This window comes from Bos javanicus, chromosome 16 (assembly GCF_032452875.1).
Source record: "Bos javanicus breed banteng chromosome 16, ARS-OSU_banteng_1.0, whole genome shotgun sequence".
NCBI lineage: Eukaryota > Metazoa > Chordata > Mammalia > Artiodactyla > Bovidae > Bos > Bos javanicus.
This window is the reverse complement of record NC_083883.1, coordinates 58,674,316-58,699,921: the sequence shown is the minus strand read 5'-3', so window position 1 is coordinate 58,699,921 and position 25,606 is coordinate 58,674,316. Positions and strand designations below refer to the sequence as shown.

Genomic DNA, 25,606 nt, shown 5'->3' with positions numbered 1-25,606 from the left:
TTGCCTGGAAAATCCCATGGACAGAGGAGCCTAGCGTGCTACAGTCCATGGGTTCACAAGAGTCGAATACGACTTAGCTACTAAACCACCACAGTAGTTTAACGTATTTTAACAGTATCCATTTAGATATTCATGAAGGAGTACTTAATTTATGGTTAAACAGTTATTTAGATTCATATTCATACCTTCATCCCCAGTAGTATTCTAGGAAAGAAGGCTGATTTTATGACTGGAATTCTTTAGCATCATAGTTTATGTGGACATATGTCTAGTATCTGTCAATAATAAATATTATTTTTGAGCTATATTTCAGGTGTTTGGCAAAATACCTACACACATAATTTCATCAAATCCCCCAAATATCAGTTAAAGGTAAATATTATTATCCACATTTCAGGGAAGAAAACTGAGCCTGAGAGATTTAAAGCTAGCTCAAAGATCCACAGTTAAAGCTGCAGACAGGATTTGGACCCACATCAGCCTGCCATTGAATCCTATGGTCCTTCCTGGGTCAGGTTCTTCTGCATGTTATGCTCTACAATCCACTTTGAGTATCCATAACATCTCTTCTCCACTTTGAGTATCCATAACATCTCTTCTCTACTGAACAGTCCTTTATTCAGGTGCCACATTTGTAAGTGTGACCAAAAAAAAGAAAGAAAAGAAGATTCATTTGAAATTTTTGCATTGAGCAATAAATTACATATAGAAAACTGCATAACTTGGTATATAGCTCAAGAATTTTTACATGTGAATAACCTGGGTACTCATCACTCGGATCAAGACACAGAGAATTTCCAGTCCCCCTAAAAATCTCCCTTCACAACTGAATACCCCTGCAATCCATACTTTTCTGACTTTCATCAGTGTGGATTTATTTTGCCTGTTCTTGAACTTGATATAAATGAAATCATGCACCATGTACTACATGGCTTCTTTCCCCAAAGGAAGATGACATTTTCAAAATGTCTTCTCAAATCTATCTTCAAGGAAGTGTAGGCAGTTCTTTTTACTATAATGAAGCTCTTGTTTGTCTCTCTCCAAGACTGGATATTCTACTCCTTTTTCACGCTACAGAGTTTATATCCTCCCAGAGACTCTCCTTTCTACCACGTCCCACAGATGAAATCCGCCCCCAACCTCGGCTGAACTGACATCCCCCGGCTGCAGAGAGCAGGCAATACCATTGACACCAGGGGAGAGGCAAGTCTGTAAACCTTGCATGTCAGCATGGTTATAAAGGAAAACCCTTGCTTGGCTAGGACGACAATATTTTGACTTCGTGTGGTATTTTTCTCTGAATTGGTTGGAACGCTTAAACCATGGAAACAGTCCTGTCTTTCCTTGCCCAGAGTGAAGAGCCATTCAAGAATGTCGACTTCATATATCTCTTTGTCAGTTTAATAACCTCAGAGGTGAGGGTAGACAGATCACACTTGGCTGGGGAAGAGTGAGTTGGATGTTGTGGGTGGTACCCAGGCAACGTGACCGGCCCTGTGCTGCAAACTACCTGTCATATCGGTGACGAGGGAGGAAGAAGGCTGTGAGGTGGCCGGAAGCAGCACAGTTCACATTGATGCCCCAGAGGAGGCACTACAGGCAGGACAAGGGACAGACTGGGAGAGTCCTGATTCCCTAGGAAATATCTTTTCCTTCTTATAAGAGTTCCTATGCCCCCTCCACCTCAAGGATTCTCCTCACAGTTTCATCTCCCTTATACAGGGGCTGGCTTCTGCATGTCACCCAAGCAGATGACACAACTCAGGCTCCGCCCACACACTTCTCACAAAGCATTTGATTGGTCCTTTCCTCATAGCCCCAGCAGTCTCACAGCTCCACGGTGCATATCTATATGGGTTTATGAAATAAGAGCCCCTGGTATGGAGGTTGACACTTGAGTGCCATAGGCTGGTTCTTTTCATTTTGTTCAAAAAGGTACTGTGATTGCAGGAGGAATTGAGGGCGTCTTGTATTTCCTCCCAGCTTCAGAAAATTTTATTTCCATGTAGGTCCCTGAAGAGGACTAAAGCCTATATCGCAAAGGCAGAACTTTAATCCCCAGTGATACCCAAACTGCCTCTGTGTTTCTTCTAGTTTGGTGATCTTGAGGAGTAGTCTCTGACACTTAAAAAATCATTATGAAAACATTGGTTTTTTCAGAATGGTCCACCTTCTTTGTGTAATGTGTATGAATTTAAAAAAGAGAGAGAGAGAGATTTCTTATGTCATGAAGTGAATCAGTTTGCATTTTAAAGAAGGATGGTATTCGATATTAGACAAAGCACACAGGCAGGTCCTCACCAGGACAGATTCCAAGACTTTTTTTGATAATCTAGTGCAAGTGCCTTTCAACTGAGATATTCTATTGACTCAAAGCTTTCTGCATTTTCTTTATCCTGATGGAATAAGAGAGGCTAAAACATCTCATTTTACAGGCAGGAAACTGCACATTAATAACTATGAACTGACTTGCTCAATGCCACACAGCAAGCTAGTCACTGGCAAAAGCAAGGATAGAATTCAGAGTTTTGCAATCATAATGTAACACCCCAACCATTAGAACAATGGTTTCCAAATGACATTTGTAGACCAGCCCATCAAACTCATGTAGGAACTGTATAAAAACTAGATTGTCTAAGTTTCATGGAATTGGCCTCACACTCTTTATTTTTTAATTTGTCAGCAGTCTAATATGTAGTTAGGTTGGCAAACTGCTAAAATCTATGCTACTTTCCTATGCTAGTAAAAATAAACCATAGGTATAGAAATCAGAGTGCAAAATCACCCACCTAACAACACCAGCCAAAAGACTGGATGTTTAGCAAAGACCAAAGAGGACAGTTACAGCCAGACAACTTACTCTGTAAATGGTACCATGAAGGGTTGGGGGTCGGGGAAGGTTTATATTTATTTTCCCTCTAACTACTCCAGACAAATCACCACACTTTCCAAGTTAGAAGATGCTTTTTTCCAATTTTCAGAACATGTGGTATCCACCTAGTACTGAAAATCCAGCTGTGCTCTTTCTGCTTCTTACATCATTGCCAGAAATAAAGATCTTGTAATCAAAACTTGGCTGAAAGTTTGATTGATGTTGCTCGAGGCACACGTGAGTCTATCCCATCCTTCTATCACCACTGCAGGGTTTTCAAAAGTAATATTTATTTTCCATTGGAGAAAATAAAAGTATGATTATTGAGTCCAAGGGAATTATCATGTCTTTACTGATCAAGGGCATCTGGTGTCTCCAATGAGTAGTCCTTCATGAGTAATAATAATATTAACAGAAAAACAATAAAATACTGAGTATTGAAGTGCTAGGCATTGTACTGAAGGATATATATCTATAGCATTTCCCCTCAAACCCATTCTGTGTGATAAGATCTATCATTACCTGAGTTCTTGATTCCCTTCTCTCCACACATGCTCTTCTCCAATCATTCCCAGCTCAACAAATGATACCACCATCTATGCTGTTGCCCAAACTTGATATGTAGGAGACATCCTTGATTTCACTCTTCACCCCAATCTTTTATTTTCCCCAAGCTCCCATTTGCTCATGTTCTATCAGTAGGGCCTCTTAGTTTTACCTCCCAAATATCTCCATCTGTCCCCACATCTCTTGCATCTCTACTGCCGTGAGCACTAGCCCACATTCTTAGTGCTCATCTCCCAACTAGAGACTTCACTTGTCCTCTGGACCCCTTCCTTCCTGGTCCAGAAACACCAGTCAGAGGGATACTTTGTAAAAACAAACAAATAAATCAGAATGTCATTTTCCTGCTTAGGATATTCCAATTGCCTCCTGTTACATGAAAAATAAAATCCAAACTTTTTTGCTCATGTGGTCCCGCATGATCTAGCCCAAATTTTTCTGACCTCATCCTATGTCCTTCGAAGAAAAGCTATGACAAACTTAGACAGCATATTAAAAAGCAGAGACATTACCAACAAAGGTCCTTATAGTCGAAGCTATGGTTTTTCCAGTAGTCATGTATGGATGTGAGAGTTGGGCCATAAAGAAAGCTGAGCGCCAAAGAATTGATGCTTTTGAACTGTGGTGCTGGGGAAGACTCTTGAGAGTCCCTTGGACTGCAAGGAGATCAAACCAATCAATCCTAAAGGAAATCAGTCCTGAATATTCATTGGAAGGACTGATGCTGAAGCTGAAGCTCCAATACTTTGGCCATCTGATGCGAAGAACTGACTCACTAGAAAAGACCCTGAAGTGGAAAAGAGTAAAGGCAGGAGGAGTAGTGGACGACAGAGGATGAGATGGTTGGATGGCATCACTGACTCAATGGACATGCATTTGAGCAAGCTCCAGGAGTTGGTGATAGACAGGGAAGCCTGGCGTGCTGCAGTCTACGGGATCGCAAAGAGTTGGACATGACTGAGCAGCTGAACTGAACTGATACTATGCCCCAGTCATCTTACTTACTTTGTCCACACTGGACTTAGAATCCCAAGCACAACTCAAGCTCTTTCCTGCCAAAGGAAGTTAGTACCATTCTCTCTGCTTCTGATGCTTTTCTTTTTTTTCTTCCCATGGCGGGCTCGTCTTCCTATCTAAAGAGAATGTTTGCCACCCGAGAGTATCTTTATTTTATGCCTCTAATGTTTTGGGCTTTCATCAAAACACCTGTATATTTTTACATAGAATGCATACTGTGTAATTATTTCATTTTTTTTCCTATCTCCCCCTTTGGGTTCTGAGCTTGGCGAGGGCAAAATCTCATTTAGTGTTATATCCTCAGCTCTCAGCAAAATGTCTGGTATGGAATAGGTGCCAATAAACACACGTTCAATGAATGTATAGATGTTCATTTTATAGATTAAGTAAGCAGGTTTAGAAAAATAAAATAACCAGCTTGAGGTTACCTAGCTGGTTAAAGGCAGAGCAGGGATCAGTACAGGCATACCTCATTTTGTTGTGCTTTGTTCACTGCACTTCATAGATACTGCAATTTTTACAAACTGAAGGTTTTTGGCAACTCCGTGTTGGCAAATGATGGTTAGCGCTTTTTTTTGGGCAATAAAGTATTTTTAAATTATGTACATTGGTTTTTAAGACATAATGCTATGGCACACTTAAGAGACTACAGTATCATGTAAACATAACTTTTATGTGCATTGGGAAGCCAAAAAAATTTGTATGACTTGCTTTATTACAATATTTGATTTATTGCAGTGGTCTAGAACCAAATCCCAACTATTTCTGAGGTATGCCCATACCAGGATCTGTCTGATGCCAATACTTAAGTCATAATATGGAAGCACTAGAGTTACTAGAAGTGGAGCTGCACATAAATTACCTCCCTTTACTTTGTGCCTTTGCACCAAGTATCTCAAAGTCCCCCCACGCAGAATATCCTGAAAATGGAAATGTAAGAGTGAGGAGTAACCAGGTCACTCTTTCCATTACATAGGTTAGGAAACCGAAGTGTTAATTGGCCCAATGTTTTACATGGCATATGGTCCGTTTGGGGGTTAAAATTAGAAAGACTCTTCACTGAGAATATCCTCGCCCGTCTGAGTATGGCTGCAGAACAGCAGCACTGAAATCACCAGGAAGCTTGTTGCAAATGCAGAATCTACAGCTCTACTCAGACTCACTCAGAATCTGCATTTTAACAAAGTCACCAAGTGATTCCTATTCTCATTAAAGTTTAATAATTAGCCTTCTAGACCATTTTAAAAGACTCGGTCCTCTGGTATTCTACCCAACCCCAGAGAGAACCATCAGCGCTTCCAAACACCAGGCCAGCTTTATTAACAAACTGCAGACCTGGTTTCTCAAGCCAGCATCCTAAACGGAGAGCAGCAGACTCCAGGCATAGCTAGTCCACAGCCGATCGCAGTTATCCTGTCTTTTCTCACACCAGGCCGCCTGAAATCCAGCCCCAGTCCACTTGACTAGAAGAGAAACAGTTCAGCAGGGCCAGCACATTGGACACATGGGCTTTGACCTTTCATTCTTCCCTGACTCATAAAAGCGCCTGTAACTTACAAAGCTCCTCTTCCATGTAAAATAGAGCCTCTCTGTGAGAATGAGCAATCTGCTGACCCCTACAATCATGTGGTCACCAGTCTCCTTTGAAGTCCCACCCCTCACTTCTATCTTTGGATTTCCTGCTGTGAACTTTCAGGTCTCCAAATTAGCAGATGCAATAATGTCCTGCCCCTAAGTCTGATCCCCTACCTCAAGTTTGGGGCCCCTTCTTCATCCCTCACTACCACTGCCTAAACTGTCCAACCTTTAGCCTCTCTCACTTCAAGTTCAGTGTGTGTGTGTGTGTGTGTGTGTGCGCGCGCGCGCACGTGCACACACACACATGTGTGCAGTCAGTCATGTCTGACTCTTTGTGACCCCATGGACTGTAGCCTGCCAGGCTCCTCTGTCCATAAGGTTTTCCAGGCAAGAATACGGGAATGGTTTGCCATTTCCTACTCCAGGGGATCTTCCTGACCCAGGGATGGAGTTCAATAGCCCCCGCTTAACCTCTTTTCTACGAGTATCTTGGCGCCTCTCATGCATTCTTCACACAGCTGACAGCTATCTTCCTACTAAATCTCCTCAGGTTACCTCCAGATCTAAAAACATCCTGAGGTTTCTCCAATGCCTACAATTTAAAGCCAAACATGTATAATAACTATTAAAATTATTCCTCAGAATTCTGTATCTGTTCCCTTCAGTGTGTGTTTGAAGAGTTAGTGATTACACTGAAATGCAGTGATGAACTGAGTTTAAAACATGGGAACATTAAATAGGAATCTCTTGATTTTGTTGTTTTTTATCATTTAGTCACAGGCATACCTTGAAGATATTGTGGGTTTAGTTCCAGACCACCGCAATAAAGTGAATATCACAATAAAATAAGTCGTAGGCATTTGTTGTTTTCCCACTGCATATAAAAGCTATGTTTACACTATACTATAATCTACTGAGTGTGCAATAGCTTTATATTTTAAAAATGTACATATATTAATTTAAAAATTCTTTATTGCTAAAAAATGCTAACCATCATTAGGACCTTTAGTAAGTCATAATCTTTTGCTGGTGGAAGATTTGAAACATTGCAAGAATTACCAAAATGTGATATAGAGACACTAAATGCCATTAGAAAAATGGTGCCAATAAACTTGCTCAATGCTCAATACAGGGTTATCACAAACATTACATTTGTAAAACAAACACAATTATCTACAAAGCATAATAAAGCAAAGAGCAATAAAATGAGGTATGCCTGTATTTGTCCATTCATATGTTCAGTCTGTGAAGAAAGCTGAATGCTGAAGAATTGATGCTTTTGAACTGTGGTGTTGGAGAAGACTCTTGCAAGTCCCTTGGACTGCAAGGAGATCCAACCAGTCCATTCTGAAGGAGATCAGCCCTGGGTGTTCTTTGGAAGGAATGATGCTAAAGCTGAAACTCCAATACTTTGGCCACCTCATGTGAAGAGCTGACTCATTGGAAAAGACTCTGATGCTGGGAGGGATTGGGGGCAGGAGGAGAAGGGGATGACAGAGGATGAGATGGCTGGATGGCGTCACTGACTCGATGGACGTGAGTCTGAGTGAACTCTGGGAGTTGGTGATGGACAGGGAGGCCTGGCGTGCTGCGATTCATGGGGTCGCAAAGAGTTGGACACGACTGAGCAACTGAACTGAACTGAACTGATGTTCAGTCAACAAATATTCATTAAGGACTAGTATGTGCTATGTATTGCATTAGGTCCTGCTATTGTAGAAACAAATATTAATACTATAATTAGGCCAGAAGACTAAACTGTGGGGCCCCAAAGAGGAACAGAAGGAAGGCTATCAGGAAGGGATCACTTAAAGATGGGTTTGTTAGAGAAGGAGAAAGGTCCTCCACACAGAAGGAACAGTGCATGCAAGGGCCAGTGATGCAAAAGGCAGTTTGTGTTTCAAGCATTGGTCTAATGTGTAAATGGAAAAAAAGGCATATATGTAACCTCTGTGGGGAAGAGGCAGGGCAGGAAGAAGAGAGCCTGGATGGGATAAAAGTCTGGCAGAAAAGAGCTGCAAATTGCATGGATTCCATTTCAGAGGGTGGGCTCTCTCATCCATAAGGAATCCCTCAGCTATCTTCATAATGCTTATAGTTGAAGAATTCTTCTCGGTGTTGTTCTATTCCTATTCCTGGTCAGTCCAACTCACAGACAGGCCTGATGAAAAGTGCTCACAGAATGTACACACATCCACACCCTCACCTGGGAGTTCATGACCCCATTCTGCCCGTCACTGTTGGTCTCTCAGAAAGCAAAGTTCCTGACATGGCTCTTGCCCAGAAGCCACAGCAGTGATGAGACCTGAGTCTATTAGTGAGTTATGAGAATGAGTGGCAAGTTGTGACCTGTGTCATGACTTCAGAATTCACACAGGTAGACCCTGAATTTGCCTCATCCGTCTGATGTGGGCTGGAATGGAAAGGTTGATTAATATTGACCAGCTTTTCCTGACTGAAGAGAAGGAGTCAGAGGTCATAGTGGCCTTCAGCAGGCTGTTAGTGACCACACTGAGTAGTTCCCATCAGAAAGATGGTGTGCAGTGTGGTTAAGAGCAGACAGCAAAGTCAGGAAACCAATGCTCAAAGCCCAGCTGTGGCCCTTCCTGACTCCCTGACATTTTCTTCTCTCAGTTCTCCTATCTGAAAAATGGGGATGAGAGCTTCCTTACAGGGTCACTAGAAGATTCTATAAGTTAGTGTATAGATAGCATATAGTCCAATGACTGGCACATACAAGGCTCAAAAACCCAGGGAAATTATTAGCTCGGATGACCAAGCTCTCCACCCTTTCCCTGTGTGTATGTGATTAAAATGTGGAATGTTAACATTCTACTCAGTCTTTCCACACTACTTAATTCTTCAGATTTTTGTCCCACCCAGAATCCTTCAGGAGACAGTTCATAAATTAGCTGGGCCTGACCTGACCCTTAAGAACAAAGCCAAGCTCACAATCAAAATGCTCACCCACTATGCTGAAGAAGGACTTGGCAGGAGCCTGAGACTGGATGGAGAAGCAAAAAGGAAGTGTAGAAAGGGCATCAGGGAGAGAAATTCTGGATTGAAGAACCTATTGGCTTCTATTTAACAACCCAGCACTTATTCTTACTAGATTTTTAAAGTTATTTTTCCTGATGAATAGAAAATCAGTGGTCAATATAATATTAGAAGAGAAAGGGCAGTTTTTACAATAAGACTCTCCCTAGTCTGGGATTGAAGGTCACAGGGAAATTTTTAAGTTCAACAAATGCTGTGTTCAAAGTGAAGGCTGCATGCCAATCGCCTGAGCCTGTGAAGCCTACGGCAGCAAGCTGGCCTGTAGCCAGGTGTGCATGCAAGTGTCCAAGGCTTGGAGCAGAGGTTCAGTCACTTTTCTGCCAAAAGAGGCTGTAATAAATTAGCCTAAAGCTCACAGTATCCTACAATGGCAAAAGAATTGAGCATTCCAAGGATAAACTTTGAATGTATTTACTATAAACACTAATTAGAAAGCCAGACAATGTCTTAATGGAAAGAAAACAAATTTCTGTTTCTCACAGATGCATGGGTGTTCACAAAGATTACAGTGTGACCCATTAATTGGCAAATCATGGCTAGGACATGTGTCTCTATATACATAGGTTTACTCACTTCAGTATCTAGTCATGTATGTATATGCATGATGTTATGACAGAGCTTAAAAATTAAGTACATTATTTTACTGAATTTTTAAAATTACAAATCCAGGGTACTTAAGGTTTTTAGCATTTGCCTCAACTGAGCATTTCATTTCATTTGCCAAGACTTTCTCTCCCTTCCAATGGTAGAATAAAATCAACTGAACCTCAGAAAATCAAGCTATGGTTCAAAAAGATGAAAAGAGCCTAAAAATTTAGGCAATATCTCTAAGAACATGCCCTTCCCTTCTCCTCTGAGACCAGCTTGACCGTATTTGCCCACCCTAATTTTTGAAGTATGTCCACCTGTATTTTTTGATGAGTTAATTTCCGTTTCCTTTTCGCCACATCCCCCTTTTCCCTTTTCATGGGCTACTTGAAGCCACAGTAGTGTTTGGATAACTCAGAGTGGGGTGAGAAGCAACATTCAGAGGGGGTTCTGACTGGTGGAGGGAAGTACAAGCATTTTTCTTAATTTAATGAAGATTCTGTTTTGATGTGTGTTTTTTCCTTCATGCAGGGGAAATGTACTCCCTTACCACCCTGTAAATGAAGGCTTGTACTTCCCATTTGGAATGCCACTTTCAGTCTTTCTGGTCTCTATGTTGTTTTTCTGGGGTATAGAAACCAACCACAGAATGGGAGATGATAGCCCTTGATAAAAAATGTAGCTGAGTAGATTCCTGGCTAAAGAAAATTACCCATTAAACACACCAAAAGCAACAGTCATTTTACAAGGAGCAGCAACCTGTTGGAGATGATGATGCTGATAAACAGCATCTATTGCTGACTTGAAGCTGAACAAGACTAAGAACTGTGCTCAGTTCATCTGTCTATTGTCTCATTCAATCCTTGTAAAAATTTGTAAGTATCCCTCTTTCTTTGATAGAGATCAATGACTTTCCCAAGATCAAAGAGCTAATAAATAGAAGAGTGGGGATGCAAATTTAGATCTCACTAACCTCAGAACCTGTGTAATTAACTATTAATACTAAGCCAAGGGATTTCCCAAGTGGTGCTAGTGGTGAAGAACATGCCGGCCAATGCAGGAGACATAAGAGATGGAGGTTCAAGCCCTGGATTGGGAAGAACCCCTGGAGGAGGGCATGGCAACCCACTCTAATACATTCTTTCCTGGAGAATCCCCATGGACAGAGGAGCCTGGAGGGCTACAGTCCATAGGGTTGCAAAGAGTCAGATACAACTGAAGTGACTTGGCATGCACGCATGCACTAAGCCAAGAGAGAAATTTTGCACAAAGGAAAATCTTCCTAAGAATTTGACTAAATTTTCTTTTTAGAAGTTTTAGAGACTTGCTTAATCTTTCAACTCAATTCTAGAAATCTTAATAAATGTATGCAATATTCTGCCTTCAAGAAAGATCTAGAACTCATCCTCTTGGGTGTGAATGGAGAACAATTCACCAAAACCCATCAAAAGGAAGAGAATAAAACCTTGGCTGTTCATCCACATCAGAATCTCTCCAAGTAGTACCCAATATGGCCTACTAAGATCATGTCTGTGTAGTGTTTATGTTTATAAATAACCTTGCTTCTTTTTTTCCTGGTGGTAACAAATTTCATGTACCACTTCTCTCACTGGTATTGTACCAAAGTTATAACTCTCCTCATTGATTCTGTTGAGATAGACTTATAGAGTTTCAAGTCACTCAAGATCTTCCATTATTTTGCAGAGGTGGAAAAAAGAACCTCAGAGAAATGTAGTAATTTACTCAAGATCAAAAGTGTTGTTAGCCAAGAGCATGGGCTTTGGTCTTAGAGTGAGCTTAATTAACATCATATATTGGTTGAGTGACCATGGGATGGCTGCTTAACAATACTCTGAGTCTCTGAAAGAGGTGATAATAATGTATTTATTATTAAATTGTGGTATTATAATACTGTATTAAGTATTATATTAAGTATAAGTATTAATATAAATTAAATTAAATGTATTACTATTATTATTTCAAGTTGTATATTATCATATCATAGTATGTTATTCTACATTATACTATTATTTTATTATATAATAAGATTTATCAGTGTCATAAGAACTAAATGAGGTAATATATGTAAAGTGCTTCATATAGCATATAGTGATGAATTATCATTGTCATCATCATCATTAACCCAATAGAACAGAGTCAAGACCTTATGCTTTTTAACTCTCTGCCACACTAAACAATCTCCCTACGTGTGTAGAGATGGGTCAGGTACACACATGTAACTATAAAGCCCTCTCCCACTCTTCTCCCAAATCAGATCAGACAAACCTCACTGAAGGTGTTGACAACCAAACACTGTCAAACGATGCATAAGCACAACGTGAGGCCTTTTTACAGTATTGAGTCTGAACCTATGTTTGTGTTTATAGCCCTTCAATAGATTTAAGTTCACTGGAAAAGTGACCCTCAGAAAGACAGCTATTTACAATTACTTTTAAAAAGATCTTACTATGACACTACCTTTCAGATGGCATCGTGATGAATGACTAGCTTATAGAGGGGGAGGCTATCTAAGTTAGAAGGCTGGGATAATTTCTAATTTCAATTAATTGTGGGCCCTAATGGGGTTAATCTAAACTCCACACATTAAAGATAGCAACTAATGAGAAAAAGGTAACCATTGGAGCGAAAGATGAGGGAGAATAGAATATGGTCTTTTTTATAAAATATAAGTCAAGCACATTTATTTTAGCTTCCTGGGAAGTTGGGTTAATGAAACATTAACCTGACAAATGTGATTAATGATAATATGTATGTGAAAGTAAATCGCATGGGATGAAAAGAAGGGTGTGTGTGTGTGCGTGTGTGTGTGTGTGTGTGTGTGTATGTTATAAAATATGAACGAGAAAGAACTCCCCAAACTGTCTAACTTGACCATTTCTTTGGAGTTACCATTGTTTGTATTTTCTCTATTAACTCCAAAAATAAATAAACCCAAAGAGACATGTGAAATCTAGCATGCAAAAGTGCTGCTATAATTAATTTTGAGAAAAGAAAGTGTTACTATGGATATTTTTAGGAAAGTATAAGTCCCATGACCAATACCGTTCTTACATGCAGAAAGGTTCTTGCTTCTAGACTGTGCTTCGTCATTTTGGCTGCACATTGGAGTGACTTAGGCAGCTTTGCAGAAGATTAATGCAAAGCACTGAGGTATTTGAACTTGTCCCAGCTGATGCTTACACACAGCCAGGTATGAGAACCACTGTTCTGGTGAGCTTGTTGAGAGATCTGACCCCTTTTCTGTTTCCAACAACTTCTGCAGAGTTTGCCAATCAAGTTTAAATGTCAGTTCAATGAACAAAATTAAAACTATCTCTGAAGAATGATTATTCCTTCTAGGTTGCTGACACAAACTGCTAGAAAAAAAAAAAAAACACAATAGTTTTAAGGGTTTCTTTCACTCTAAAGCACTTGAAATAGAAATTTCCACCCCTCATAAGAAAATAAAACTTCCCTTCACTATTTTAGCATCAAATTTAACATTAAAATTCTACCACAACTTTTCTAATAAGGCAGTCTTTTCACCCATTTAGAAAGTGTTTATTGAGTACCTATCAATAAATGTAGAAGCCACTGGCCACATGATGCTAAACAGGAATCCATGGTCTACTGAACAGGTAATCAAACCACTTCTACTCAGTGAAATAAATGATGTTGTCAGCGAAGTCTTTTGTGCAGTGGGAAACCATGGGAGGGACACTTCCTACAGACTGGGGAGATCTGGAAGGCTTTGGAAATAAAAATCACACCTATCTTAAAAATAGGACAGTAAGGCTAATGGTGAAGAATCTGCCTGCCAATGCAGGAGACGTAGAGACACAAATTCAATCCCTGGGACAGGAAGATCCCCTGGAGAAGGGCATGGCAACCCACTCCAGTATTCTTGCTGGAGAATCCCATGGACAGAGGAGCCTGCCGGGCTATGGTCCATAGAGTTGCAAAGAGTTGAACACAACTGAAGTGACTTACCATGCACACACGCATGCAAGAGTTAGTCAAGCAAAAGGCCACTGTTGGGGACAGCTCAGACCAGAAGGAATAGCATGTTTGAAAGCCCAGAGGCATGCTAGCTATGGTGCATATAAAGAAGTAAAAGAAACCCAGAGCATTAGAACCTACACTACAGAAGGTTTTGTGTGTAATAGTTGGAGGCAAGTGATCTCCCAGGGAAGATACTGATGACCCTGGAGAGGTAAGCCGGGCCTGGCAAGATCATGCAAGACCTTGAAAATATTTTTAATTTTAAGTTTTTTTAGTGTCTTAGATGAAATAGCAGAAAGGCTGGTCATTTAGTTTTATATAAGGGAAATACTATAACTGGGTTGAAATTTGTTGAAGATTGCTATTACTGCATAGTAGTGAATGTAGTGAAGGGGGAAAGACTGGAGTCAGAAAGCTCAGTTCATACATGACAAAGGATAGTGATTTGTCATACAGAAGTGGCAGCAGGGTGAGGAGAAATGGCCAAGAGTCAATAAGATAATGACATTTGATGGAAGCTGATGACTGATTTGACTGAGGGAGAAGGATGTTCAAGAGTCTCAGGCCAATCTGTGTTGCCATGTGGCAGAGGCCAACACAATATTGTAGAGCAATTGTCCTCTAGTTGTTCGATGTTTCTCAATAGTGTACAATTATAGTCTCGGATCATTATTAGTTACTCAGGAAGAGTTACGTTTTGTGAGTATTGTTCAATTGTCATCACCAATAGAATAATACTCAGATGTGTTCTTTCCATCAGTTCAGTTCAGTTCAGTCACTTAGTCGTGTCCGACTCTTTGCGACACCATGAATCACAGCACGCCAGGCCTCCCTGTAAGTCAGTGATGCCATCCAGCCATCTCATCCTGTCATCCCCTTCTCCTCCTGCCCCCAATCCCTCCCAGCATCAGAGTCTTTTCCAATGAATCAGCTCTTTGCATGAGGTGGCCAAAGTACTGGAGTTTCAGCTTTAGCATCATTCCTCCCAAAGAAATCCCAGGGCTGATCTCCTTCAGAATGGACTGGTTGGATCTCCTTGCAGTCCAAGGGACTCTCAAGAGTTTTCTCCAACACCACACTTCAAAAGCATCAATTCTTTGGCGCTCAGCTTTCTTCACAGTCCAACTCTCACATCCATACATGACCACAGGAAAAACCATAGCCTTGACTAGACGGACTTTTGTTGGCAAAGTAATTTCTCTGCTTTTCAATATGCTATCTAGGTTGGTCATAACTTTCCTTCCAAGGAGTAAGTGTCTTTTAATTTCATGGCTGCAGTCACCATCTGCAGTGATGTTGGAGCCCTAAAAAATAAAGTCAGCCACTGTTTCCACTGTTTCCCCATCTATTTCCCATGAAGTGATGGGACCAGATGCCATGATCTTCGTTTTCTGAATGTTGAGTTTTAAACCAACTTTTCAGTCTCTTCTTTCACCTTCATCAAGAGGCTTTTTAGTCCCTCTTCACTTTCTGCCATAAGGGTGGTGTCATCTGCATATCTGAGGTTATTGAGATTTCTCCCAGCAATCTTGATTCCAGCTTGTGCTTCTTCCAGCCCAGCATTTCTCATGATGTACTCTGCATAGACGTTAAATAAGCAGGGTGACAATATACAGCCTTGACGTACTCCTTTTCCTATTTGGAACCAGTCTGTTGTTCCATGTCCAGTTCTAACTGTTGCTTCCTGACCTGCATACAGGTTTCTCAAGAGGCAGGTCAGGTGGTCTGGTATTCCCATCTCTTTCAGAATTTTCCACAGTGTATTGTGATCCACACAGTCAAAGGCTTTGGCATAGTCAATAAAGCAGAAATAGATGTTTTTCTAGAATTCTCTTGCTTTTTCCATGATCCAGCAGATGTTGGCAATTTGTTCTCTGGTTCCTCTGCCTTTCCTGAAAACAGCTTGAACAACTGGAAGTCCTTTCCATAACACTTTATAAATAAAAAAAAAATAAACCCATATATGGATTAAAAAAAATGTGTCTCAGGTTATATGCAGATCTCTCACCTGACCTGTCCAACCACATGGAACACAGAAGGATGTACAGATTTGAAAGAGTTTATAATAGGCTCTGTTTTATATAGGGAGAGTTTGAAATGCATTCCAGATATCCAAGTGGCTTTATCTGCAGGCAATTGTCTTAATGAGTCTTAAAGCCCTTATGGGAAGAGATTAGATAGCAGGTGTGGGTTTAAGGGTCATCAGCATGTGGAAGGTAGTGGAGGCCATTGGGGTAAATGAGCTTCAGGCCAGACAAATGTGCAGAACACAAGAGAAGAGTGAGTTCAGAGAAACACCAACATTGAAGCCATGGGCAGTGGAGGAAAAGCCAGAAAAGGAGATTGAGAAGAGGCAGAGAAGAGGAAAATCAAGGGGGTGACAGAGAGCAAGATCAAGGAAGAAGACTCAAGGAGGGCTCAGACAAGTGTGTTTTACTGAAGAGCCAGACTCTATCTTTGATGTTTGACTCTTGATAGCGTCCGAGCCCTACCATCTCCCACCTCCGAGCAAGCCTATAAGAAAGCCTGGGTGCCTTCTCTTTTGGCCTCAGCATAAAGTTCAAACCATAGCAGGTCCTGTTCACAAGCACAAGTGAAAGTGAAAGTCACTCAGTCATGTGCAACTCTGTGACCCCGTGAACTATGCAGTCCATGGAATTCTCCAGGCCAGAATACTGGAGTGTGTAGCCTTTCCCTTCTTCAGGGGATCCTCCCAACTCAGGGATCGAACTCAGGTCTCCTGCATCGCAGGCAGGTTCTTTACCAGCTGAACTACAAGGGAAGTCCAAGAATACTGGAGTGAGTAGCCTATCCCTCCTCCAGGGGATCTTCCTGACCCAGGAATCAAACCAGGGTCTCCTGCATTGCAGGCAGATTCTTTACCAACTGAGCTATTAGGGAAGCCCTCACATGCACAAACCCTCACTCAAGCCCCACACCCTAACTACCATCCAACTCCTGACCAGCCTCTTTACCCTGATTACTCAAGCTATTTGAAGACCAACCTGGGATTTTCCCCTTCTCTCCGCCAAAAGTCTCATTATGTGACTAACAACCCTCTTAACGCTCTCTTGGTCTTGTATGTATGGCATCATTACTTTCCATAGCCAAACCAAATTTGGGTGGGAGGATCCATTTTATCTCACAGGGTGATTACAACATAAGCCAAATATTCCCACATAACGTTAGGTTCCTGGTGTCTCAGATGGTAAAGAATCTACCAGTAATACAGGAGACCCAGTTTCAATCTCTGGGTCAGGAAGATCCCCTAGAGAAGGGAAAGGCAACCCACTCCAGTGTTCTTGCCTAGAGAATTCCATGGACAGAGGAGCCTGATGGGCTACAGTCCATGCAGTCACAAAGAGTTGGACAGGTGTAGTTGGAGCAATTAACACCACATTAGGTCCAAGAAGAGTCCTTGCATTTGGCAGCGATGTTCATGGCACCCTCAGCTTTAGTGGAGAGATGGGAATGGAAACCTGAGTGTCAAAGTGTGAAGGAGAGAAAAAACTATAAGACAGGGACAGTGAATACAAATGACTCTTTTACAAATTTCATAAGGGAGGGGGAAGCTGTGATAGCTGGAGAGGAACATGGGTCAAGAAAAGGCTCTGCTTGTTTGAGTTTTAATGTAGGAGAGACCTGAGCACAATTAAAGAGAAGTAACCTGGCGTGAAGAAGAGAGAGGCTTCAGCTGCAGGAAAGAGGAAGGTGAAGAAGTTGAGGGAAATGTTTGAGAAAGATTACGGGATCCAGGGTAAAGGTGGAGGAGTTCCTTTTATTTTATTTATTATAAAATATTATTTATTAACAGAACCTCAAATCAGAAAACAAAAAAAATCTCCCTAAGTCCTGCCACTTGCCCATGGTCTTGACATTTTGCTGGGTTTTTTTTCTTTCTAGTAAATATATATATATATACATATATATATATACATACATACATACATATATATATATTTGAGGTTTTTGGGTTTTTTTGAACTATAGTTGATTTACAATGCTGTGTTAGTTTCAGGTGTACAGAGTCTCGGTGAACTCCGGGAGTTGGTGATGGACAGGGAGGCCTGGCATGCTGCGATTCATGGGGTTGCAAGGAGTCGGACATGACTGAGCGACTGATCTGATCTGATACATATAATACATAAAGTATATATATATTATATATATATATATTCTTTTTCAGATTTGTTTCCCTTATAGGTTATTACAAGACAGAGTAAGTTCCCTGTGCTGTACAGTAGGTCCTTGTTGGTCTTAATTCATTTTAGACAGTAAGAAGGGGGAAAGCCTGTTTGGAGGTGTCATTTGGCTGGCACACCGGTGGGCAGACCTTTGCGCTTTGGGAGTAGGATGATCTGCTGGAAGTTAGGGAAGAGGCGTTAGGACTGGAGGAGATGAGGTCTGAGACAGCCTTCAAGAACAGAGATGGTGCTTGTATATTAAGGTATATATGTGGAATCGAGAAAAATGGTACAGATGAACCTATCTGCAGGGCAGGAATAGAGATGCAGATGCAGAGAACGGACATGTGACATGGAGGGGGACGGGGGGTGAGATGAATCAGGAGAGTGGTACTGGCGTATGCACACTGCCACTTGTAAAATAGACAGCTAGTGGGAAGCTTCTGGGTAGCACAGGAGGCTCAGCTCAGTGCTCTGTGATGAACTAGAGGGGTGGGATGGAGAGGGGTGGGAGGGAGGCCCAAGAGCGAGGCGATATATGTATACTTAGAGCTGACTCACATTATTACACAGCAGAAGCTAACACAACAGAGTAAAGCAATTATACTCCAATTTAAAAAATATAGATGAGTCTAGGAGCAGGATGCCAGTGGCAAGTTCCTGTCTTAATGCCATCTTGGACTGCTGGTCTCTGTTTGGTTTGCCTGTTTAGAAAGATGTGGCTAGTTCTCCTTTTATCACTCTCCACCTCCACAAATGGCTATGATATCCACTCCATTACTTCATTTTTAAACTATTTATCTCATTCTAAAGTCTAGAAAATTTAGCATATATAAACAGCAGAAAAATAAAAGCTATATTCCCTATAAACTTACTATATAAAGATTATGGCTGTTAATATCATCATCACTTCTAGCTACTGAAAAAGAATGCTAAAAATATACATTTAATGTGGAAAATGGGGATTGTGTCATTTATAATAATTATGTTCTTGCTTTTATCCATTTGCCATATTGTGAATGTTTTCCCATGTCCATAATATTCTTCTAAACATCTTTAATGTTTAGAAGGATACTTCACAATGTGCCTGTACCAGCCTATGATTGTACCATATAATGGGCATTTGTTTCACTGAATATTTGTCACCCCACATCCACTTAACCTCCTTCTCAGTTTTTCCCTCTATAGAATCTATATGGTTTGGGTAATACTGACTCTACTCAGGACTTCAAGATCAGAGTGCACTACCCAGGCCAAACCATTGCATTTCTCTGTCCTCAGGGACTAGATTCAGTGTGAACAGTGCATCTTCAAATCCCAGAAAGAAGGGGCAAGGGATCCAAGGGCCAAGAGAAAGGGCCTACTGTGGTCCGTGTCCACTCCTATGCTCTCTTGCAAGAAGAAATGATGCCCATGAAACAGGGAGCATGGCGGCTGTGTGCTCCTGGAGGCCAGAGCCTTGGTCCTACTCTTACAGGGGTCTTTGCTCCTAACTCCAAGGCTGACACACAGCATGCTCGTGAGAAAGTGGTAGCTGCAGCTGTGCCTTCCATGCTAACCTCCAAGTGCAATGGCACAAAACTTAAACAAGCTGGATGGAAGAGAAAAGTCAGACACAGCACTTCTCTTTTTCTCTTTTGAAACAATATTCAACAGACTTGAGAAGAAGCAGGAAGGCAATGTACTTGGCTGATATTTTGGTAGCTGTTTCCTTCTTCCAAAAAGAAATGAACAAAAAGTTACATCTAGCACACGTATTGAACTCATAGTTTATAAAACACTTTCAGGACATTACCTACTTTGGGCATCAAAACAATACTGTTCGGTAGAAGTCATTACCGCCCCTCACATTAAGAATGCAAAGTCTGAGACACATGGCTATGATTGTGGAGTACCTTATTCAGGGTCATGCAAAGAACAAGGGGCGAACTTGACCATCAGGGGGCTTTTTCCACTTCTCAAAGAGGTGCAGAAGACTAGCACATGCCCACTCTGTCTGAGCTGATTTCCCTGCCAACTTCTCTCAACCTCTTCTCCCCCTGCCTGCATGCCCTAGAAAGAATTTTCAGGGCTCCATTTGTACAATGCTGGGCTCCAAGTGAGGGACAAGGCTGACATAATTTGTTGGGTAAACACAAGCAGCAAGTGACAGTGATTTACTCCTGACTTGCAAACTTCTGATTACCAATCTACTGCTGTATGTAAACAGGTGTAAACTAAGACTGAAATCAGTTTACACAGTGGGGTAAATAATTTAATCTCTCCTCAGGATGGTGCTTGCAAATGTAAATGTTTAAGCTCAAACCCATGCTGACGTTGTGACGTAAGCTTCCAGTTTCTCAACCAGAAAAGAAAGTCATGCCAGCAAATGGCCCCTGTTTGCCCCTGCTGGGGCGGGGAAGCTGGTGGAGATGTGGATGCAGTAGAAGCCCATCCTCTGGGGGGGAAGCCACACTCTTCCCAATGCAAAGCTCAGCCATGGGCCTGGAGAGCTAGGAAAAATCCCTCTGCCCTGAATTCCTCCTGGTCCCGAGACTGTTAGTCTTTATTGCACTGTTCTGCAGACCCCTGAGTTGGCTGCAGGTGTGAGAGAAGGGAGGCAAGAAGAAAAGAAAAAAAGGCAAGAAAACAACAGCCTCCAGGGCTGGTTGTAATGACATTCTCACTGGAAGATGACCTGGGCCCTCCCTGCCTATCAATGTATGTTGATGCAAATTGATCTAGACCCTATGACCAGAACATGCAAATGTGTTTTTGGTTGTCAAAAACTGTAGACTGTACCTGCTAGAGTCACTGAACCAGAATGCTGCTTCCTATGAATTTTTCATCAGTATTATTCATGTTCTAATTAGTATGGCTCTTGCCTTGGGCTGAGATGAGGAGGAGGCTCCCCCCACCCCAAATATTATCTTGGGTTTTCTCAGGAGTGAAAGGCTCTGGGTGAAGCCAGACTCAATCCATCCCATACTGAGATGGCTGGATGTAGACTAGAGAAGGTCAAATGCAAGCCAGAAAGTAAGCTTCCTAATTTTCTTCCGCTCCCTTAGAAAATTCTAGTTTACAATCGAAGTTGATATCTTCTGGAATCACTGGTAATGCCATGGCTAGGATTTTGTCAATTCAAAAAAAAAATCTTTTAAAAAGAATACCTACTATGGTCAGATTTTGAATTAAGTCCTAGATAAGTAATAAGACATAATCTATGGTAGGAAAATAATAGTTACAATTTACTGAGTACAAGGAGTTTCTTCTTCTGAAAGTTTTTTGCTTGTTTTGTTTGTTCAGAAAATGTTTCTTTCTTTCTTTTTTTTTTGAAACAATTTATTGAGCATTTAGCACAAGTCAGGCACTGAGCTGTACATTATTGTATTGCGTGTGAGCTCTGTTGTATCCAACTCCATAGAATGTAGCCCCTCAGGTTCTGTCCATGGGATTTCCCAGGCAAGAATACTGGAGTGGGTTGCCATGCCTTCCTCCATCGGATCTTCCCAACCCAGGGACTGAACCCACATCTCCTGTATTGCAGGCAAATTCTTTGCCTGCTGAGCTATTGGGGCTGAATATGTATTATCTTGTTTAATCCTCAACTGAGCACTTTGATGCAGGTATTATCCCTAGTTTACAAAGGAGATGAGACCCAAAGAGTTCAGTAACTTGCCTGAGGTTACTCAGCTAATAAAATGGGTGATAACTGGGATTAGAACCCCAGCACAAGTGTCTTCAAAACAGTTTCTCTTAAATTATGCAGCAAAGCTTTTATTCTTTCTGGTCCGCCATGCACTTTGAAGAAAGGTCCTCTTGATTTCTGGGTCTAGGAATGTATATACACAAAGTCCAGGAAGGATAAAGCAGAGACACTGTAATTACAATAGTAATAGATAATATGTATTGAGTTTTATGTTTTAAAAATAGATTTACTAGATTTCCCTGGTGGTCCAGTGGTTAAGAATCTGCCTGCCAATCAAGGGAACATGAGTTCGATTCCTGGTCCAGGAAGATTCCATATGCTGCAGAGCAACAAAGTCCATGAGCCTCAACTACTGAGCCCATGCTCTGCAACAGAAGTCACTGCAATAGGGAGTAACCCCCACGTGCTGCAACTAGAGAAAGCCTGAGCACAGCACTGAAGATCCAGCACAGCCAAAAATAAAATTTAAAAAATTAATTCACTGACTCATGTTTTATACATATTAATTTACTTAGTTCCTACATTATTATTATCATTATCCTCATTTTACAGATGAGAGACTGAGACAGAGAAACTTCCCAGCATCACATACCTAATAAGAATCTGAGTTGGAGACCACCCTAGACAATTTCTGCCACAGCCACAATTTTAAACTTCCAATGGGCCTGATGATGATGTTCTAGGACAGAGTTGGATTCGGGTGATGTGTGTACCAGTTAAGAAGCTCCTAACACTTACTTTCAAGGAAAATAATAATATGGGCAGAGATTCTTTTAAAACACACCAAGATGAGACTCTGGAGTCTGCTATGGGAAATCATATCTTTACAGGAAGCATGTCTGGCCAGTCTGCCGGTCACGACTGGGGAACACACTTGTGCAGTCGAAGAGAGACTGGGGAACACACTTGTGCAGTCGAAGAGAGATTATATAGAAAAACACACACAACAAATGGTGGACAACCCAGAAGGCCTTAATGTTATTTCCAAAACAATGGTCTTGGATTTGCAAGTGAAAGAACAGGAGCAAGGTACAAGGGTAGAGAGAACTGCAAAGACCAGGAATGTTCCAACTTACTTCCTGACTTTATTCTCTGTGCTTCCCATCACGTAGTAGCCTGGTTTGCATTCGTATCTACAGGTAGAGCCCACGTCATGGTTGCCCTTGAGGCAGCGAGGCTGGAGCAGGTTGGCATTCAGGATAACAGGAGGAGCATCACACTCCAACTTGCAGTAAGCTTCAGGGAGAGACCAGAGCCCATCTTCAAGACAGGTCAGCCACGGGCTCAGTCCTGACTCCAAGAAAGAGAAGCACAGAATGCTCAGAACAGAGAGTCCAAAAATAAAATAACAAACAGAAAGAACGAAGACCTATCAACAGACAGGCATTCTTGGAAAGTCACAGTATTTTTCATGGAGCAGCTCCTCTAAAACATCAGGTCAAATGTTTATCCTATATCTTTCTACCCACAGAGCGTCTACTGCGCTCTCTTGTGTAGCATAGAGGTCAGAGAGCTAGTTTTTGACCTGAATGAAAGAAGGGCTACCAACCAAATCCTTACCTCACTCCTCACTACAAATAATAAAAATCAAGTAGTGACAGTATTGCGGAAAGGATTATAATAATACTAGATGACACTTTTACAGGGCTCATTACATGCCAGGCACTGCTGTAAGCATTTTACATGTATCACTTGTGTGAACTTCAAACCTCAAACAATCCTGTGAAATAGATACCATCATTATCCCCTATTTTGCAGATGAGGAAATTGAGTTTAAGTAATTTGTCCAAGCTAGTAAGGGCAGAGGCAGGGTTTGAACTCGCAGTTTGATGCAAACTTCTGTACTTCAATACCATACTCCCTATGCCTCCGCGGTTTCTCTGAGTTCAAACTATGGGCACCCCATAGAGTAGTATCACCAACCCACTTCAGGTTTACTAAAGCAGACTCTGTCAGCATGAGCCTAAGAATCTGCATTTGTAACAAGTCTGCTGGATCACTGTTGGGCACACCTAAGTATTCATGAGGGAGAGCAAGATGTGGGGTCAGAGGGACCTCCCTGGCAATTCAGCGGTTAAGAATCTGTGTTTCCGAGGCAGGGGGCATGGGTTCGATCCCTGGTCGGGAAACTAGATCCTACATGCTTCAGGGTGTGGCCAAAATAAATTAAAAAACAAGTAAAATAAAATAGCCTATTCCCACGCTCTCTTAAACAACAACAACAAAAAGATGTGGGATCAGAAGAAGTTCTACCACATCCTCATCTCTCCCTAGCAGTACAGCTCATACAACTGTGCTCTCATTGCTAAAACAGGACTAAAGGCACCTAACTCATAGAAGGGTTGTAAATATTACATTTTAAAATGTGCATGATAAAGGGTATCTGAATTATTAATACTCTCAGAAAACTGTTAGTTGGCTTGACTCCAGAGAACATAAACTCAAATAAAAACAGGAAAGTCTCAGTTTCTTTCATCAATGAGATCTTGAGTTAGGGGCATCCTTCCAAGTGTTTGAGACAAGGAATGTGTTGCCTCTTGCTTGTCAAAAGAGGGTGCTTCAGCAGAGTCAGGTGGGAAGGTCACTGGAGTAAAGAAAATATCCCCAAAGTACACGCCCCCTCCCCCCCACAAAAAAAGAGAGAGAACCTGAAGAGAACTTGCATATAACTCCTGCTTAGCCAGAAAATACCTTGAAGCTTGGCTGGTGGGACACAGGAGATAGAGCAGCGTTTCAGAAAGTTGGTTCCCTCTGAGCAGGAGAATTTTGCATAGTTCACCAAAGATGCGTCGGGGACACCACAGTCAAGGGGCTGGCAGCTCACAACCCGGTCCCAGTGCCCAGAGGAACATGTAAGCAAAATTTCCTTCTAGAAACAGAAAGTTTTCTGTTATCAAAGTCACACAAAAAGGCTTATCAAAATAGTTCCCAGGATTTGGCAGAGTCCTGATGATTATTTGTGCAAATATTCACAATGGGCAAAATGATTTTGCCTCCCTCCCTCTTTATGCCTTGTCTTAATGTGCAATTTCACAATACCCAAGTACATTGTTGATGAAAGGTGCATGTGAGCTCAAGGGAGTCATTAAATGAAGACGCTCCTCCAGGCCAACTCTTGGCTCTCCTCACATGCTTCTCCAGATGACTCTCCACCCTACTCTACCCTGCTGTGTGCTCTGGGCCCCTGGCCCTTGTGGACTTCATGCTTTTGACTTGTGTCTGCTGTAGCACCCAAGGTAACACTGGTAGGAGACTGAAGAGGCAGAGAAGCAAGGGAGGTCGGGGTGCTGATTCTTGCTACTCCCTCCCTTGGGTCGCTGTAGGGTGGCTCCTCCTTTGGCAGAGCTCTTCACACGCCTGCTGCACTCTTTCTCATGGGTTCTGCTAACTGCCCCTTACAGTCAACTCTTTAGGTCTAGAAGGGATATTACCCTTTCACCCTGGGATTCTGGACCATCTCTTTGCCATTTCCTATATCCTGCCCCCACTTTTATCAGCAGTCCCTTTACTGAAGTTCCTCAAATTGCCCCCTTTTGGGCATTCGTCGGTTTCCTGCTGGGACCTTTACTGATAAGCTGACTGATAATGGTACATAATAAACATAATCATATTCTCTGAGAATGGTGCCTAGTCTTTAAGAACACCTGAGAATTAATGCACATGAGGCATCTTCCAAACTCTTGTAGTTAAATTTAAGAGATTCCAGCCATTTCCTTGGGGCTATGGCTTATGTAGGGGGTCCTAGAATTCATCACCATGAAACAAATGAGGAGACTTTTTTTTTGAGCACTTAGAAGGGCCAGGTACTTTCAAGTTTGGATAAACAAGACCCTTAAGGAGCTACCAGCAGAGCTCATCACAGGTTGAAGCAGTGAATCAGAAAACATCTGAAGTGGGGAGAATGGAAAGAAGAAGAGAGAGAGAGAAGAAGAAAGGAGAAGAAGTTAAAAAGGAAAATATGGGAGATGTATTTTGGTTATATCTTACTCCCTTCTATGATGATTTGTGAGAATGTAATACAAAGAATGCAAATCATAAAATAGAAAACATGGACCA

The 25,606-nt window shown here is 41.6% G+C and overlaps 1 protein-coding gene across 1 annotated transcript in view; it reads right to left on the bottom strand.

The window, feature by feature from the left end:
* The window catches only part of PAPPA2 (pappalysin 2), a 317,270-nt gene that overhangs the window by 68,163 nt on the left and 223,501 nt on the right, over positions 1 to 25,606 (bottom strand). Inside the window, exons 15-16 of the mRNA XM_061383283.1 lie at positions 24,242 to 24,419; positions 22,627 to 22,840 (exon numbers count right to left, since the gene is read on the bottom strand). Of these exons, the coding sequence (XP_061239267.1) occupies positions 22,627 to 22,840; positions 24,242 to 24,419 (392 nt within the window). The remainder of the gene's footprint in view (positions 1 to 22,626; positions 22,841 to 24,241; positions 24,420 to 25,606) is intronic.